Source organism: Coloeus monedula (assembly GCF_965178545.1).
Source record: "Coloeus monedula genome assembly, chromosome: 6".
NCBI classification, from domain to species: Eukaryota; Metazoa; Chordata; class Aves; order Passeriformes; family Corvidae; genus Coloeus; species Coloeus monedula.
This window is the reverse complement of record NC_138786.1, coordinates 28,338,948-28,353,800: the sequence shown is the minus strand read 5'-3', so window position 1 is coordinate 28,353,800 and position 14,853 is coordinate 28,338,948. Positions and strand designations below refer to the sequence as shown.

General features: G+C 41.1%; 1 protein-coding gene across 7 annotated transcripts in view; it reads right to left on the bottom strand.

The window, feature by feature from the left end:
- The window catches only part of MIDEAS (mitotic deacetylase associated SANT domain protein), a 59,383-nt gene that overhangs the window by 9,453 nt on the left and 35,077 nt on the right, over window positions 1-14,853 (bottom strand). For all 7 annotated transcript variants that reach the window (XR_014226524.1, XR_014226525.1, XM_082284061.1 and 4 more), the window contains exons 3-12: window positions 13,716-14,039; window positions 12,366-12,711; window positions 11,888-11,954; window positions 6,978-7,120; window positions 6,024-6,127; window positions 4,608-4,683; window positions 2,979-3,067; window positions 1,687-1,836; window positions 1,304-1,483; window positions 707-906 (exon numbers count right to left, since the gene is read on the bottom strand). Coding sequence is in view for 5 of the 7 variants with exons in the window: in XM_082284061.1 (XP_082140187.1) it covers window positions 707-906; window positions 1,304-1,483; window positions 1,687-1,836; window positions 2,979-3,067; window positions 4,608-4,683; window positions 6,024-6,127; window positions 6,978-7,120; window positions 11,888-11,954; window positions 12,366-12,711; window positions 13,716-14,039 (1,679 nt within the window). In the remaining 2 variants the exon portion in view is untranslated. The remainder of the gene's footprint in view (window positions 1-706; window positions 907-1,303; window positions 1,484-1,686; window positions 1,837-2,978; window positions 3,068-4,607; window positions 4,684-6,023; window positions 6,128-6,977; window positions 7,121-11,887; window positions 11,955-12,365; window positions 12,712-13,715; window positions 14,040-14,853) is intronic.

Sequence of the window (14,853 nt, the reverse complement as noted above, 5' to 3'; positions counted from 1 at the left end):
ACAGAGACAAGGTGCCTTCAGCAAAGTTCCAGCATCACAGGAATCTGTCACATCCCTGGTGATGTAACTGGACAGATTGCATGTTTTTGCCATCCCCCAGCTCAGTATATTTTAAATAAAGGGATAACCAGTGGTATTACAAGACTGTTGTTTTAAGAGTAAGCAACTTATGTAGGGAACTGAATTTTCTTGACAGTTATTATTCTGTTGGCAACACACCTACAAAAACTACTAAAGCTGTGTGAGGAAATACAAATATATTTGACATCCACCGAAGACAGCTGTAAATGTAACCAGGGGAACTGTGTACCTACTGGCATAATAGCTGCTGCTATAACCATGCTAGTGTCTCGTGTTTCTACACCACTGTTCTTAAGTCTACACCACGTTCTTAATATGTGATCTAGCAAATACATAGAAACTTCTCGTTAAAAAATGTAAGCATTACAGAGGGCCAATACAGCAGCTGCTTGAAAGTGCAGCTTAACACCAAATACTGTACACAGTTGAAATGCAGGTGGTGTCTCATGCCATTTGAGGAAAAACAACCCTTAATTTGCAAGTATAAGTGGGACAATGTCATTAAAATTATTGCCAATGTCTATGGTCTAAATAGAAAGACTGAAAGCTCATTTGAGAAAAAGCTTCTACAGGAGATGCCCTACTGTGATTCTGTGACTGTTGCTGGAAGCAGAGTTGGTCTTACCTGCCGCATTTTTTACATGGAAATGTGTTTTCTGTGTTTTGTGTTTTACTGGTAGCATCTGATTTTATCTTCTGTTTCCTCTTCTTTCTCTGCACTGGAGCAGTAATAGGCTTTCGAGGCTTCACTGTTGTCTCCCTTGGCTTCCTCCCAATTCTGCTCATGACAGTTGCCTCTTGACGCCTCATATTGGTGTCATTGGCCTTTGCAAAGAGGAGAGGAGTTGAGGCAAAGTGACACTTAAACCCAGCATCAGAAGGAAGACAGTAGCTGAGCTCCAGTGCTTCACTTATTCCAGACAAAGGTTTTATTTAATGAGAAAGTCTTCAGGCTATTTTAAGGACATTTCTCATCATGGCCCTCTGTGTGCACCAGCCACAAAGAATACATTGCATTTTTCCACCTTACACATCCCAGTTCTCCCATGACAGCACACAGTCTGGTTGATAGTAACACTCTGAGCTACCACAGCTCAATCTCTTTCTCCAGAAAAAGTTAGAGATGGAAACTTTTTGCATCTGGAACTGCCCACCTGTTTTCTAAACTATTTGCAGAGTGAAGGTGGCATAGAAAGCACAGCATGCACAATGCACCACTTACTATTACACCATCTTGTAGTGTCTGTTCATCTTTCAGAGCATCTGCGCTCCTCTTTCTGTTATCCAACCCTTCCTCTGCCTCCTCTTCTTCCTCCTCTTCCTCCTCCTCCTCCACATGCCCCTGTTCCTCACTGAAGATGTCCCTTCTGAGAGGAAGAACACGTGCAAACCTATGGGAACTCTTCACCAGAAGATAAAGGAACTGTTAATTTTGATGTCTGTAAGTAAATGTCATTATGTGACACAGGACACAAGTTTGTGAGTCTGGACTCCTGTGGAGAAGCCAGATTGCTTGTGCTTTTGATATTACCAGTAAATGAGATAACACACAAGACTTCACACCACAGCCCAAAAGAGGTGAGAGAAATTTAGGAAATTACTTACCTTTATGTCAACTTCAGCTTCATCTTTCATAGATCTCTCATTAGCACCATCAATGTCCCCAAAGATTAAGGTCCCATTCCGACCAATTTTCACCTGTTTCTTGTATGTGTAGTAGAATTCCACACACTGAGCCACCGTTTTGGTTTTTATCTGTTGTTTAAAAAACATGAAAGTCCAATGGATTACATGATTTTAAGACGACTTATAATTACTAGGAGTGCAATAAATACACTTTGTGTTTTCTTTCCTTAGTAGTCTCCACTCCACCACAGCTGCTGTTCAAGTCTCCCTTTCTGTGTCATATTTGCCTGTCTGACTCATCCCACAGCCCATCCCCTATTCCCATTGTTATTCACTGAGAACTACAGGACAAACTTTCCAAAGAAAAGCTGGTTAATGTAAAAGTGACAGAACCTGGACCTTTGTAAGCTTACTGCACCTCTTAGCCTCTGAAATGTTCCAGTTGAGCTATCAGGCTTGACAGCAGCCTCTCAGTTTTATGGGGGAGCTTTATTTTCCAGCAGCCCTTCAGAGAGGACCAGACCAGAATAGTGATCCAAAAATGGAAGTGAAGGTTTGCAGCCCTTTCCTGTTTTGGCCATGTGCATTTCATAGGCATATGATGGTAGACAATTATCAGCACAGACTTGTGACCATCTATGTGTTCTGTATTAGTGATTTTTCTGAGAGTTTTGGAATATATTCTTAGCTTCTGAGCTTTTGCAACTTAAATGCTCTGGGGGAATTTATTCAGTAAATATGTATGCAGCTCCTGATTTTGCACTCTCCTTCAGTGATTTCCCCCTTGCTGACATGCCATACCTCATCAAAATATGGGAGTGATCATTTTTACTATCATTGTCACAAAACTGGAAAGAGAGAGCTAAAGGATGCATCATTCACATATCCTTCTTTGCTCCTCTCCATCAGTGACAAAGATGTGTTTCTTTTTAATTTTATCAGCAAGCCATCTAAGCCAAACACTACCAGTGCTCTATAAATGTGCTCTGCAGAGGAGATATCTGCAGCATGGACTAACGAAAGTAAGGCACTTTAAGTACCAGGGCTAAGTAAACAAGAACAGCAAAAAAACCATTATTGTTCTAGCTTTCTGATGAGATTTTATGCTGTGCTAGATGATGACATTTCTCTGAAATCTTTTGAGTGCAGGACCTAATGCTTAAAACTGAGGTTTCAGAAAAATCAGGATTGAACTTTCTGTATTAAATGTTCAACAAACATGTAAAAATGTATCACTGCTGTAATGAAAAAAAAAAAAAAAAGTAACTTACAAGCTTTTGGACCAAGAAAAAGTCTTTCTTGTAGATTGCAATGCCTTTGTTGAATAGCTTTTTTTCAGCAACTTTCCACTTGTCTGATCCTGTAGGTAAAAATAAGTTGTAAGGAAGCCCATACAATTTCAAATGTTTTCTCTTCTATGTACATTTTCTTCATGTTCGTCTTAAATAAGACCAATACACACTTGTAAGGGTGCAGTCTCTCCTCGAACCTACTACAGCAAAACTGCAGACTGCTGTTAACTCCTCCCTTACTGCTCCACCTCAGCTCTCCTCTCAACACTTCCTTTGTGTTAGATCTAGTGCTCATCACCACAGGTTAACTCAGCTCAGCTTGCAAAAACCACTCAATTAGATGAACTAAGATGTTGCCCAAGCAAGGTGAAGTGACACACTTTGTGGTGGCCCAGTCATAAGATTTTATAGTAGGGAAATGGTGGGGCAGGAAAACAGGATCTTCTCTTTCAGCAGCAATCTGTACTTGAAGATTTACTACATCTCCAGTATTCCTCAAATATTCTTTGCCTCTAATAATAAACACATTTCTGAATCCCCTCCTTCCTCATAGATGGTATTCAAGTAATATTTGCCAATAACTACAGTAGGCATGTGTAGTAATGAAGAGATGTAATTTGTATGCTTTGTGGCACCAGCTATTAGATGTCTCGCTACTGCTTTACATCAGGTCTTTCAGGTGGCTTGGGTCACCCTAGATCACTGAAGTCAGTGTCACATGGCTGACTATTTTCTAATTAGCTGCAAGACTAATAAATTTTGAAGAAACACTGACAGGTACCCATAGCTGGCTGAGGCTTCTTCAGCAAGCTTGGAAACTATTCCCCATAAAACCCCTGCTTAACTCCACCCTGGAAAATCATGCCAGAGAGGCTGTGATTCTAAGGCTACCACAGTCTTTCTTGTACATACTGGCTATCCTTCTGCATTCTCTGTGGCTTAGTGCCAAGGGACTGCCTTCCCTTCTCCCTATAAAGGAAATCAGAACTCATGCATATGCCAATACACATGCACATGTTCAGGAGGACGCAGTGTTTCTTACGTTTTAAGTGTCATAATTTGCACAAGCAAAATTTCTGGCAAGCCATCACTTGAGTTATGAGAGAGGACTGGCCTTTTAATCTTCTTGTAATGTAACAGAGTGATGCCTTAGGTTTTAACTTTTATATTTTTCAAATTCTGTACTGCTTAGTGTGTAACTCTGAAGTTTCTTGTAGCCTGTTAATTTCTGCTCTCTCATGCTAGGTAGACATAACAAAGCCTCTCCAGGCCTGCTCTCCAAGGAAAAAGTATAAACCAAAGAGCCTCTAAGGGGGGCAAGTGAGGGGAATTACACCATTAAACTGAAGCTTTAACTGGAGAATTAACCCTGATATGCAAATGAACCAAACCTATAAAGGTGTGAAGAACTCGTGACCTGGGGTTCGTCTTGGGGTCCATCTTGGCAACAGCCTCTGGCTCCCCAGGGGTACCTTTGAAGGCCTTTCAAATAAATACCTACCTTTATTCCCTTACTCCTGTCTGGTCTCTGTTTCTAGGAGGCCTCTTAAGGCATCAAGAGTACCCCAAAAAATCAGAAAAGGATAGAAAAATTCCTAGTTAACAAACCTGTGTAGTGATAATCTGCCAAAGGGTGGGTAGATGGTCGCACTGGATTCTTCAACAGCAGTTTGGTCAGAGCTCCCTTAGATAAACACAAGTAAAATAATTAATTTAATGTTTGGGGTATTAAAAACAAAGATCAGGCAATTGTTAATCCTCTCCTTTCTGTGGCAAGCTAACAGAAAAGAACCAGAGCACAGTTTACCACTTGGGACAACTTTCAAAATCACATTCTTGACTATCCACCTAATCTTGGGTACCACAGGCAAGTGGTACATTCTGGGCACCTCTTCATATCTGTGAATTGACACAACCACCAGGGTATTGGGAGAGAGCCAATTCCATAGACAGAGACCTTGCATCACATTAACCAAAGGCCTATTACACACACATCCAAAAATGCTGCGCCCTAAATGATACCTGTCTTACACATCGCAGTCACTGCAATCTGATCTCACTTGACTAAGCAGTATTTCAAAATAAAACAGCAGTCATGTGACTGAAAGATTATACACACAAAAACCCCACCTCTCAAGCTACTTTTTAGTTTTCATATAAACCAGAAACGCTTTCAAATTTTGTAGGAAGGAGACAATGGAATCATACTGCCACTGGCAGTTTAAACCACCTGAACAATGAGCTCCTGCTGCCAGAGGCAGTCCTGCTCCTCCCTAATGCCAACAACAGCATTCACAACGATGGGCTGGCAGAAACCTAACACATACACACAAAAACTTTCTGTTTGATCTCTTCTCCAATGCAAGTCCATGCAGTCTCACAAGTGTCAGTGCCAGGAGATGGGAAACAAGCAGCCAGGCAAAAGTGTGAGATACTCCTGACCACAGGACTGATTTATGCCAGTTTAAATCTGTCACAGAACTATAAAAGGATGACAAAGCTTTGCTCTTTGCTCGGCTATTTGATATTACCTCCCACGGGTGTGAAAGGGCAATAATGGAAGTGTATCATGTCTTACAATACTGACATAAAATTAGCAGCACAGTTGTTCTATAGACAGAGACCAGAGAAGTCAAATGGATCTACCAAAACAAAGAGGTACAGACACTGCACTCTTGACTCAGTCTTCAACCCTAGCCTCTTATTTTGCCTTTCAACATGGTAATCTTCCCAGAAGACAACACCTAAGATTCATTTAGCAGACTTGGCTCACTTGCCCTGATAGACTGTCAGTGTGTCTGTTAAAAAGCCAAACATGTCCAAGTTGGAAATATAAAAGATAGCAAGAGCATATGGCACTGTACATCGGTGAGAACCCACTTTAGGGACATACAAGGGACACCAAACAATGGGAACCAGATGCATTGAAAGGAAAGTGCAAGGCTCTCCTCTCAGGAATGAGAGATTACCTGACCTTCCTTAACATCCCTGACCACACTGAGGTGAACAGCCGGGCAGACTCACCAGAATGCTTCCCTTTTCTTCATGTAAGAAATGCAATGCCAGCTCCTGGTTGGTTCCAGCCCCAGGAAAAATGCTTGAACAGGCAGCAGATAGCAGATTTTCCACTGTTTCCACAGGGGTACCAAAAAAATTCAGAAAAGAAGATTAAAATGAAGTTTCCTACAGGATTTGCATGATTAATTACTCTTTTGAAGGAGAACTAGACATAACAGAAAGTAGAACTCAGAGAAGCTGAATGTCCTTGCAAATTTATATGGGTCAAATTTGGACTCCATTATTCATTAGACTGCAAGGTCATACAGCACTATTTACACATGGAGTTTCTTGCAAACCTCCTCCCTCCTATAATGTCTTCCCACCTCCCTTCACCTCAGGATTTCTTGAATCTGCCCTTATACTGTGAATTTCCATTTCACAAGACCCTTTTTTCTCTCTCACTAGAAATATTTCTTCCAAGCTTGCCCACCTCCTCTCCCCTTCAGGATTTATACAGGCCACAACCCATGTGCAACAAAAGCAGACAGCTTCTCAAGTCTGCTACCAGCCACCACAACTCCTGCTTCCTCATCCTGACCTCTGTCTACAACTTGATTTTTTCAAAATACTATTACGTCTAGAACTTCCCTCAAAAACAGAGGATTTGAGTGTATGTGGCTTTCAAATGTTAACAAAACCAAGGAAGCTTCACTGAGCAAAAGCCTGCTCTTGGCCTGATAGAAACAATGGTCCCAGTTTTCTCACAATTAAAAGAACCAATCCTACCAACCTCTCCCTGCCCCATGCATGCAATCCAATAAACAAGTTTTGCTCCTAAAACTGTTTTCAAGACCACTCAAACATGTCACTTGACTGGCAGCTCTAAAAGATTTTAAATTATGCCTACAGTAGATATGTGGTTACCCCTACAATCACTGTGACAACTCTGTCCTATTTACCAGCCTTCCACCTTCTTACCATTCTCTTGGGTGACTTTGTTGGTTTCCAAGTCACCCCATGGCTGCCACACCAGCTCTGCTTTATGTTCATCAGCTTCTGCCAGAGCTCTGTCTTGGAGTGATGGGATTTCTGCTTGAAAGCGAGTTCCTACATTTATTCGCCTGCAGAGAAGGAAAAACATTACAGTCAGGCCCTCTTTACAATATCCAGGAAGTCTCCATCTCTGCTAGAAACACTAATGAAGAAACAAATGAAGAAACAATTGCAGCAGGCTCTTGCATATAACACCAACAGTGTTGTAGGTTACATAAATAACTCAGAAGTTGAGAGGTTTTACATCCATTACCAGCTTCCATTGTTTTATCAGCATAGGTTGAAACTGTATTTAAATTAGCATCTCCTAATAGCTGCTCAAAGAACAGTTATTAGCTTCCAATAATCATCACTTTTTGAGAGGCTCTCATACAGGGTCCTCTTAAGGCAAGCTTGCTCCTCAGACATAAGATAGGTGAGCTTGTTTTAGTATTAGCATTTTGTCAGCCAACAACTGAACCAGAGTCTCCAAAAGTCCTTTTCAACCTAAACATTGCCATCTGGTCCAACTCCCCATTCAAAGCAGGATCAAAATTTGGTCCTTTATGATCTTGATACAAGCTGGTGTCTTCTAGGTACTCTTCCTAACAACTGAAACCAAAAATATAAAACAATGAAACCTGTATTGCTCCTTTTGTACCAAACCCAAATCCCATCCTTTTAGCAGCAATGTTGTACTTTTACATCTGAATTAGCAGACACATTTTTCACTACAAGCAACCCACAGAGCACTACACTTGCTTTAAGTCAAGTGACCATCCGCAGAGATTCTACTCTGTACTAGGAAACGTGGCTGTATGCACAGTGATGGGTAAGAACCCCCACTGAAAGACTGTTCTGCTATATACTTAATGCAAAAGTGTTCCTCATGCAGATGTCAGTCAACTAGCACCACACTGGTAGCTCTTGACATACTAAAGTATAGAGAAAGAAGCTCTTCTTTGGAGAGAGCAGATCAGGCAGTGCCCATGAGATGATAAAATTCTGGAGTTGCTTCACTAGAAAAAAGTAGAACTCCCTGCCCAGGGCAAGATTAGCCATAATTCTCAAGTCTTGGCTTGGTGCCCCCCCACCCCACTCCCCCCCCCTTCAATTACCAGAGAAAAAGCATGATCTAGTGCAATAAGGAATAATAACAAAAACTTCTGAGAAATGACAACCTCCAGACTTTTCTTGTCCTCTGAAATGACACACATGTGTCTATTATGAAAAGGAGTTTGGAAGAGGTGTGGGGAGGCCTTGAAATAATACACAACCTGTACAAAAATCCACTGAGATACTAGCAAGTGTTTCAATAGGGTGTTTTGAAGTCCTAAGAGGCTGTGGTATCAAGGGGAAGAAATGGGTATGGAAGGAGAAGAAGGGAACACCCTAATTCCCTCTTTTACACCCAATTCCTTATTTTGATATTGTCATGAAGCACCTGCATCATAAGATGTCATGTGTTGGAAAAGCCCGTGTTCAGAAAAATGACTGACTTCAACACATACAGAGATTTTGCAAACCATTTCTTTTGCATCTATAGCAGATCCAGATCTACTTAAGGGGAACAGTTTACAGTTCATGTGTAAACAAAGTGATGCAGAAGTTAACTACCCTATACACTTGTTCTAATTTCATCACCCATTCAGCAGCAGCTCCACACAAGTGGGGTGGGATTCTTTCTGGATTCCTTCCTTCACAATCTGCTAGATGCACAGACTGATGCTAACTTCCTCTCAGTAGGTGATGGCAAGATGACATCAAGCATAATAGATGTAGGCAGGGAAGTTTTAGGCAGGCTGCCATATACTATCTGTTTTTTTCCCCAAAACTACTATTTCCAACACCTGTTGAAGGTAAAGCAACAGGGACATTACACGTCTCAAATCACAGCCACGGGCAGGGAAGAATTAAAGCAGTTGAAAATGTCGCATCTCAGATGCCCTTTGTCGTAACTGTTTCCATTCTGCTTCTCAAAAGTAATTTTGTTTCAATGCACATGAAGAACAAAGAACCCCAAGAAAACACTAAAGTCTGTTTGTAGCACTGTATAGTTTTCAATTTTTCCTTTACTTGTCCTCTTCATCTTGGACAGAAAAAACACAATCCAGACTAAAAATGAAAAGCAAGAGATTTCGTGCAAGACTGAGAAGACCTTGCTAAAAAAGGCAAAGCAAAACAACCACCCTGGTATGCCAGCCCTCCTTTCAGCACACTGGGATGGACTGCAGTGAGGTTCATGTGGAGTCTTCTGCTCACTGTGATTAGTCTTGCTTACTGTTATGGCATGCAGTTTCACACAGAGGAGGAAAGGGTTATGGACTATAATCTGCCCTAGAAGGGATAACTGCTCAAAACTGACACTTTGCTGCCACGTGGAAACAGATAAAAAGGTGGTTTTGCAGTAAAAACTGCACTGGGAAATTTGGGAGATTTTGTGTCTTAGGACACAGACTCCTCTGACTTCACTTCTGAGAAGGAAAGAGACAACTGGAAAATCTGGAGGGAAAGAATGCAGGGCTTCTTGAAAGTTGCTTTTCCTTTTTAAACGGAACTTGGAATATGACATCTCTGGGCTAGAAAAACTATGAATTACACTTCATACCTGCAACGTCCAAATAAAACCGGAATTCTGCTGCAAGAGTTGACCTGGGTAACCTAAATTTCGCCTGCTCTGAGCAGGGACTTGGACCAGATGATCTCCAGAGATCCATTCAAGTTATATTATTCCACTGTTCCTTTACTGATGAAGCCCCCATTTCAGTACAACAAGAGCTCTTGCCTGTAAGCACCAGTGGTGCTCCTGGGATGCCATGGGAGCTGAGTGTGACAACATTCAGAAATGAGGCCATGCACTGGGAAGGAAGTTCACAGCTGATGCACCACAGGTGTATTTAAGGCTGCCTAGTTGAGGGGTGATGACTTTGATGCAACTGAACTACAAAACCAGTAGGACACAAGGATCTGTGACAACAGCTGCCTATTGTACCACTTCATAAAGAATTAAGCTTCATTATCACATTTCCTATTCCAAATCACTGCAATTAAATAACCTTTTGAGAAATATTAACAGAAGGTTTGGCAAAGCACAAGCAATTAAGAACACTATAGTGGGTAATCACAAGTTAGAGTCGACTTCTGACAAGACTACAAAGCAAATTAAACATCTTTTCTTTAAAAAAAAAAAGTGCTTCCTGTCATATTTCCTTTAAGAAAGATATGTCTACATAAATGACCACAGCAGTGCTGCCAAACACAGAATGACACCGGGTTATTAATTTATTGTGATTAAAAGTTAAAAGCTATCTACCCGCATAAGCACCTGTTCAGTAAGACTTAAGATGACAGTAAGACAACTCTGCACGTAACTCCCTTTTGGCAAAAGGAAATGAATTTGCACTACTAAGTTACCATGATTTGAAATTTCCAGCAACAAATTAAAAAATCTTCACACACAACTAAAATTACAACTAACTTTATGTCATTAACTTCAGCAATTTAAGCCATTAGACACAACAAAGACAACTGCACCACAGAGAGGTCAAAGACCAAGACCTGAGAGGGACACAAAAAATATCTGTTCAAGAAGTTCCCCTGGATTAATGTGAAATGAACCAACAGGAGAAAGATGAATTAGGCAATATCCAAAATAAATTTATACAACAATGAATGTTCTTATTTCAATGAACAGGTTCAGTCTAGAGGAGGTCTGCAAAGGTGACAAGAAAAATCCGTGTTCATTCACAATTGCAACATTTGCTCAGGCTGCTGCCACAGGTGTAGAAAATTGAGCTTCAAACAGGAGGGCAGATTGGAAAAAGGGCGAGAAAAAATAAAATTGCCAGCAAATGCTCCAGTCCCTTTTCAAAATATAAACCATTTTGGATAAAAGCAAAAGAAGCCTTGTATTTATTTGGGGAAAGTTTGAGTTAAATATCTCAAATGTTACAGGATATGCTGCAGAGTTAGAGCAGAGATTGCTGACTGCACAATCAGATGCAGAGCCACGTGGGTGTTTTTATGCCATATGGGTGCTTCCATGCCATGCATCTCAATGATTAGACTTTGCAGAAGTTCATTAACTAGGTACAATAATGAATTGGAACTATGTTGCTGAAGTTCTGCAGCACTGAGCTTGTACTGGTAACACTCCCGGAGCATCTGTGAAGGCTGTGCAGAGACATTTGCAACTTCACTCAGATTTAGCGGGACTGGCATGAAGCCTAAGCTCACAATTCCAGCTTCAGCATCTTCAGACTGTGTTCCCTAGTGCTGCTGTGTCCACATATGTCTGAAGTTTCCCAGCATACAGCCAGCTAAAGATTAATGAGGCTGACTAGCTCAGGGCACACACCCCATATGCCCCTGGCTGTAGGGCTTTCAAGCTGAGCTTGCCCGGGGGGAACGAGGTGCTCACAGCTGTGCTGCAGATACAACACACCTGCCATCTGACCCACCCAGTGAGAGCTAACTCCAGTTTTCCATGCTACATTCTGTCCTTCCTCTAAAGGACCATCTTCCCACCCTAAAACAAGCATACAGCGTACAAAAAAGTGCTCATATACAACAACACAGGATAGATTCACCTTTAGGTAATTAACAGTATTTCAGCCCAGAGACAGATAAGCAGTAATACAAAGCAGTTAGTATCACCAGAATTACATTTGCCCAAACAAACACTTTTTATCGTATGGAGTAATTTTTAATCAAGACAACTTATATTTTGAACCACCAATAAGAATAGTCTTAATGCTTCTAAGAGATACATCAGTTGTACAGGGAGCAGCTTGAAGGTTTAGGAGGAAGGAAGGAAGCACTTTTACTAAGAGACTATGAACCTACTGGCTACTTACGGTTCAATGCTGACCGGGGTGGCTTCCCCCACCACCGTAAGAATCGGAGGGGTAACTTCTGAACTATCTGCAACAAGAAGAAAGAACTGCTCAGCTTCACATCTGAGATTTGCTTTTCACACAGCTTGCAAATCTAATCAGAGCTGTCCGTCTCTCAAAAAAGGTACCCCCAGGCTAAATAATGGAGTTTCAGATGACCGGGAATTTGCCTTCCTCCCCTCAGTTCAAGATACGAGGAACTGACTTTTCCATTCCCAAGAACGTCAGCAGGGGGTGTTGCAGGTTGCCTGTGAACGCATCTTAACACCAGTTCCCAGATGTACCAACACTGCATTTCCTCTATTCCAGCTCCCTAAACAGTCGTGAAGAAGCCCCAGTTTCACACCACCACACCTCCTAAGGGCATGATCTTCCTCCTAATGCTCTGCATTTCCTAATCTTAACCTAGGCAAGAAAGGAAGGTTAAAGTGAAACTTACTTGATCTAAGCAGAGTTCTGTGACCACTTTTGGGAGTCATTGGAGGTGGAACTGAATGACCACTTGAAGAGAGGATAGCGTTAAAATACAGCCCAGATCCTTCTCTCACTGGACTAAGGATTGGTGGAGGAGTGTAAGGAGGTAGCTCAAAGTTCCTATCTGAAGGATGGTCTGCCAGACGGACAGGTGACCGTAAGTGGCTCTGATATGGAGTAATGTTGGAATAAACAGGTGGTGCAATAAAGGTGCCAGCTTTTGGTGGTATGAAGAGTGGCTCGGGTCTTGGCCGCTGCTTTGGTTTTCGGGCAAAGCCCTCTGCTTCATCCTTTGGAACAGCATCTTCATGCTATTAGAAAAGAAAATTACATATTTAATTTAGTTTTAAAACCTCGGGTTGTTTGACAAACTTGAGTGAAATGACAACATTTTTTAATGGCAGCTCAAAATCTGGATAGGACAGTTGGAGGATGTCTCAACAATTAGCAGAAGAGGGAAGTGAGAGGAAGAAGACAGGGAATGGAATGGAATGGAATGGAATGGAATGGAATGGAATGGACAGAGGAACTATTAGGTAGCAGCTCTAACTCATGATTATGCAGTTATATTTTACAAGAATGTACATCTGGTCCAACCTTCATGGCAGCTTTAAAAGAGAACAAAAAAGCACAGCAGAACCCTGGTATAGATACACCAGAACCATGATACAGATACACGGTGACATCGGATAGTTGTAAGAGAACAGAAGATAATATAACAGTATTTTATTACATGGTCAAGCATTTAAATGCAGAGAAACCTCCCCACATGCCTACCATTTCTCTGGTATCTGAAGATTCTGTTGTACTTCTGAATAGAAGAGAGGAAAAATAAAAAAATCTACACACCCACTCATCACTACCATGATGCAGGGGAGCAATCAAGTACTGACCTTCAGAACTCAGTAAAAGGTTTCAATTCCATGAGAATAAATCTTCACTTTGGATTTTATTCACATTGAGAGATACGTGCACTACTTGGAATTTATTAGTATCTATGCACGTACAAAGAAAGCACTCTTTACACAAACACACTATTAATTCTAGCCTTATTGCCCATCTGGCTTTATTCACTATTTAGTGAATTCACTAAACTCAGGCACTGCTTGGCTGTACTAGCATTAGCTGTAGGTCTTGAAAAGCCAGCAATGCCCAAATATATGGCAGTATTATGATTAAAAAAATCCCCAGACTACATACATTCCAAGTTCAAGCCTTGAGATAGAACTACTTTAATAGGAAAGTTCATGGCTAAAAACCGTGAGATTAAATCTAACAGATCTGGCTCATCTTTGGTGTCTTAGTCCTTCCGTACCTGACTCGAGGTGTCCATGTTAGTGTTACGATTAGATCGCCTCCGAGTGACTATCACAGAAGGCTTCCGTTCACAAGGAGCTCGATCGTTTGTTTGGCCTCTCTGGAGCTTTCCATCCTCAGACTTTTCCTTTTCAAGGCTCTGCAAGTCAATTTTTCTCACTGGCACTGACACAGGAATGATAAGAGGCACAAGGCTGTTATCCTCCCGGGCTTTTTTGGGAGCTGGTGAAGAACTGGCAAATTCCACAACACTTTTTGAAGCTGCAGTAGGTCCTGGAGCTGTTACCAGCACACTCTTCTTCTCCTCTGAATTATCCAGCTCCTGAGAAGAGAAACAGATTCCTAAAAAGTTCTGTATTACTTACATAATAAATCAGATACCATCTCACTTTCAGTGTATATCAAATCTCTCAATATACACTTGCAATTTGCAAGCTGAAATGGATTTGGAAGTGTTACTGGACGAAAAAGAGTATTTCACAGTGTTACTAAATTTCATAGAATTACCTGAGGATTGCCTGTAGTCTCAACTGCTAGAATACTTATATACGTCATTCTTAAGAACTGTTTCACTACCTAGGTTTTCACATTTTATTTTCTATATGAATTTGTATCCTGCTTTATAACTTTCAACAAAGGTTCTTCAGTTCTAGTAAAGACCAAAAGCTGAAGGTTATTAATTTCAAATACTGGATTTCTGCTCCAGGGAAGACTGAACCATGATAATATCTTAATTAAACCTCTCACACGCAAAAAAAAACCCAAACCCAGACCTAGCTTTTGCTTCATCTTTTTTTTCTGATTTATAGGACAAAAGGATCTTTCACTATTATAACTGGAGACTCTGAGTTCTGTTGTCTAACCAGGCCTGAGCCTGAAGTGCTTTTGCTCAACAGAATCAACAAGATATTTATTATCTGCAAGCCAGCACTTTTTGCACTGATATTACAGCTTCCAAGTCTGTTTTACTTATGGAAGTCCTAGAAAATTGAGCTCCAAGGAGATGGGAATGGGGGATGGATAAACACATGGATCCTGTAATATCTAATGGCTTCAGGTACTGCTAGCAATCAAGGATTTCTACTCCTTCAAATTACTATCCAAATGTTCATTCCACTCTCAATTCACAGATTCTC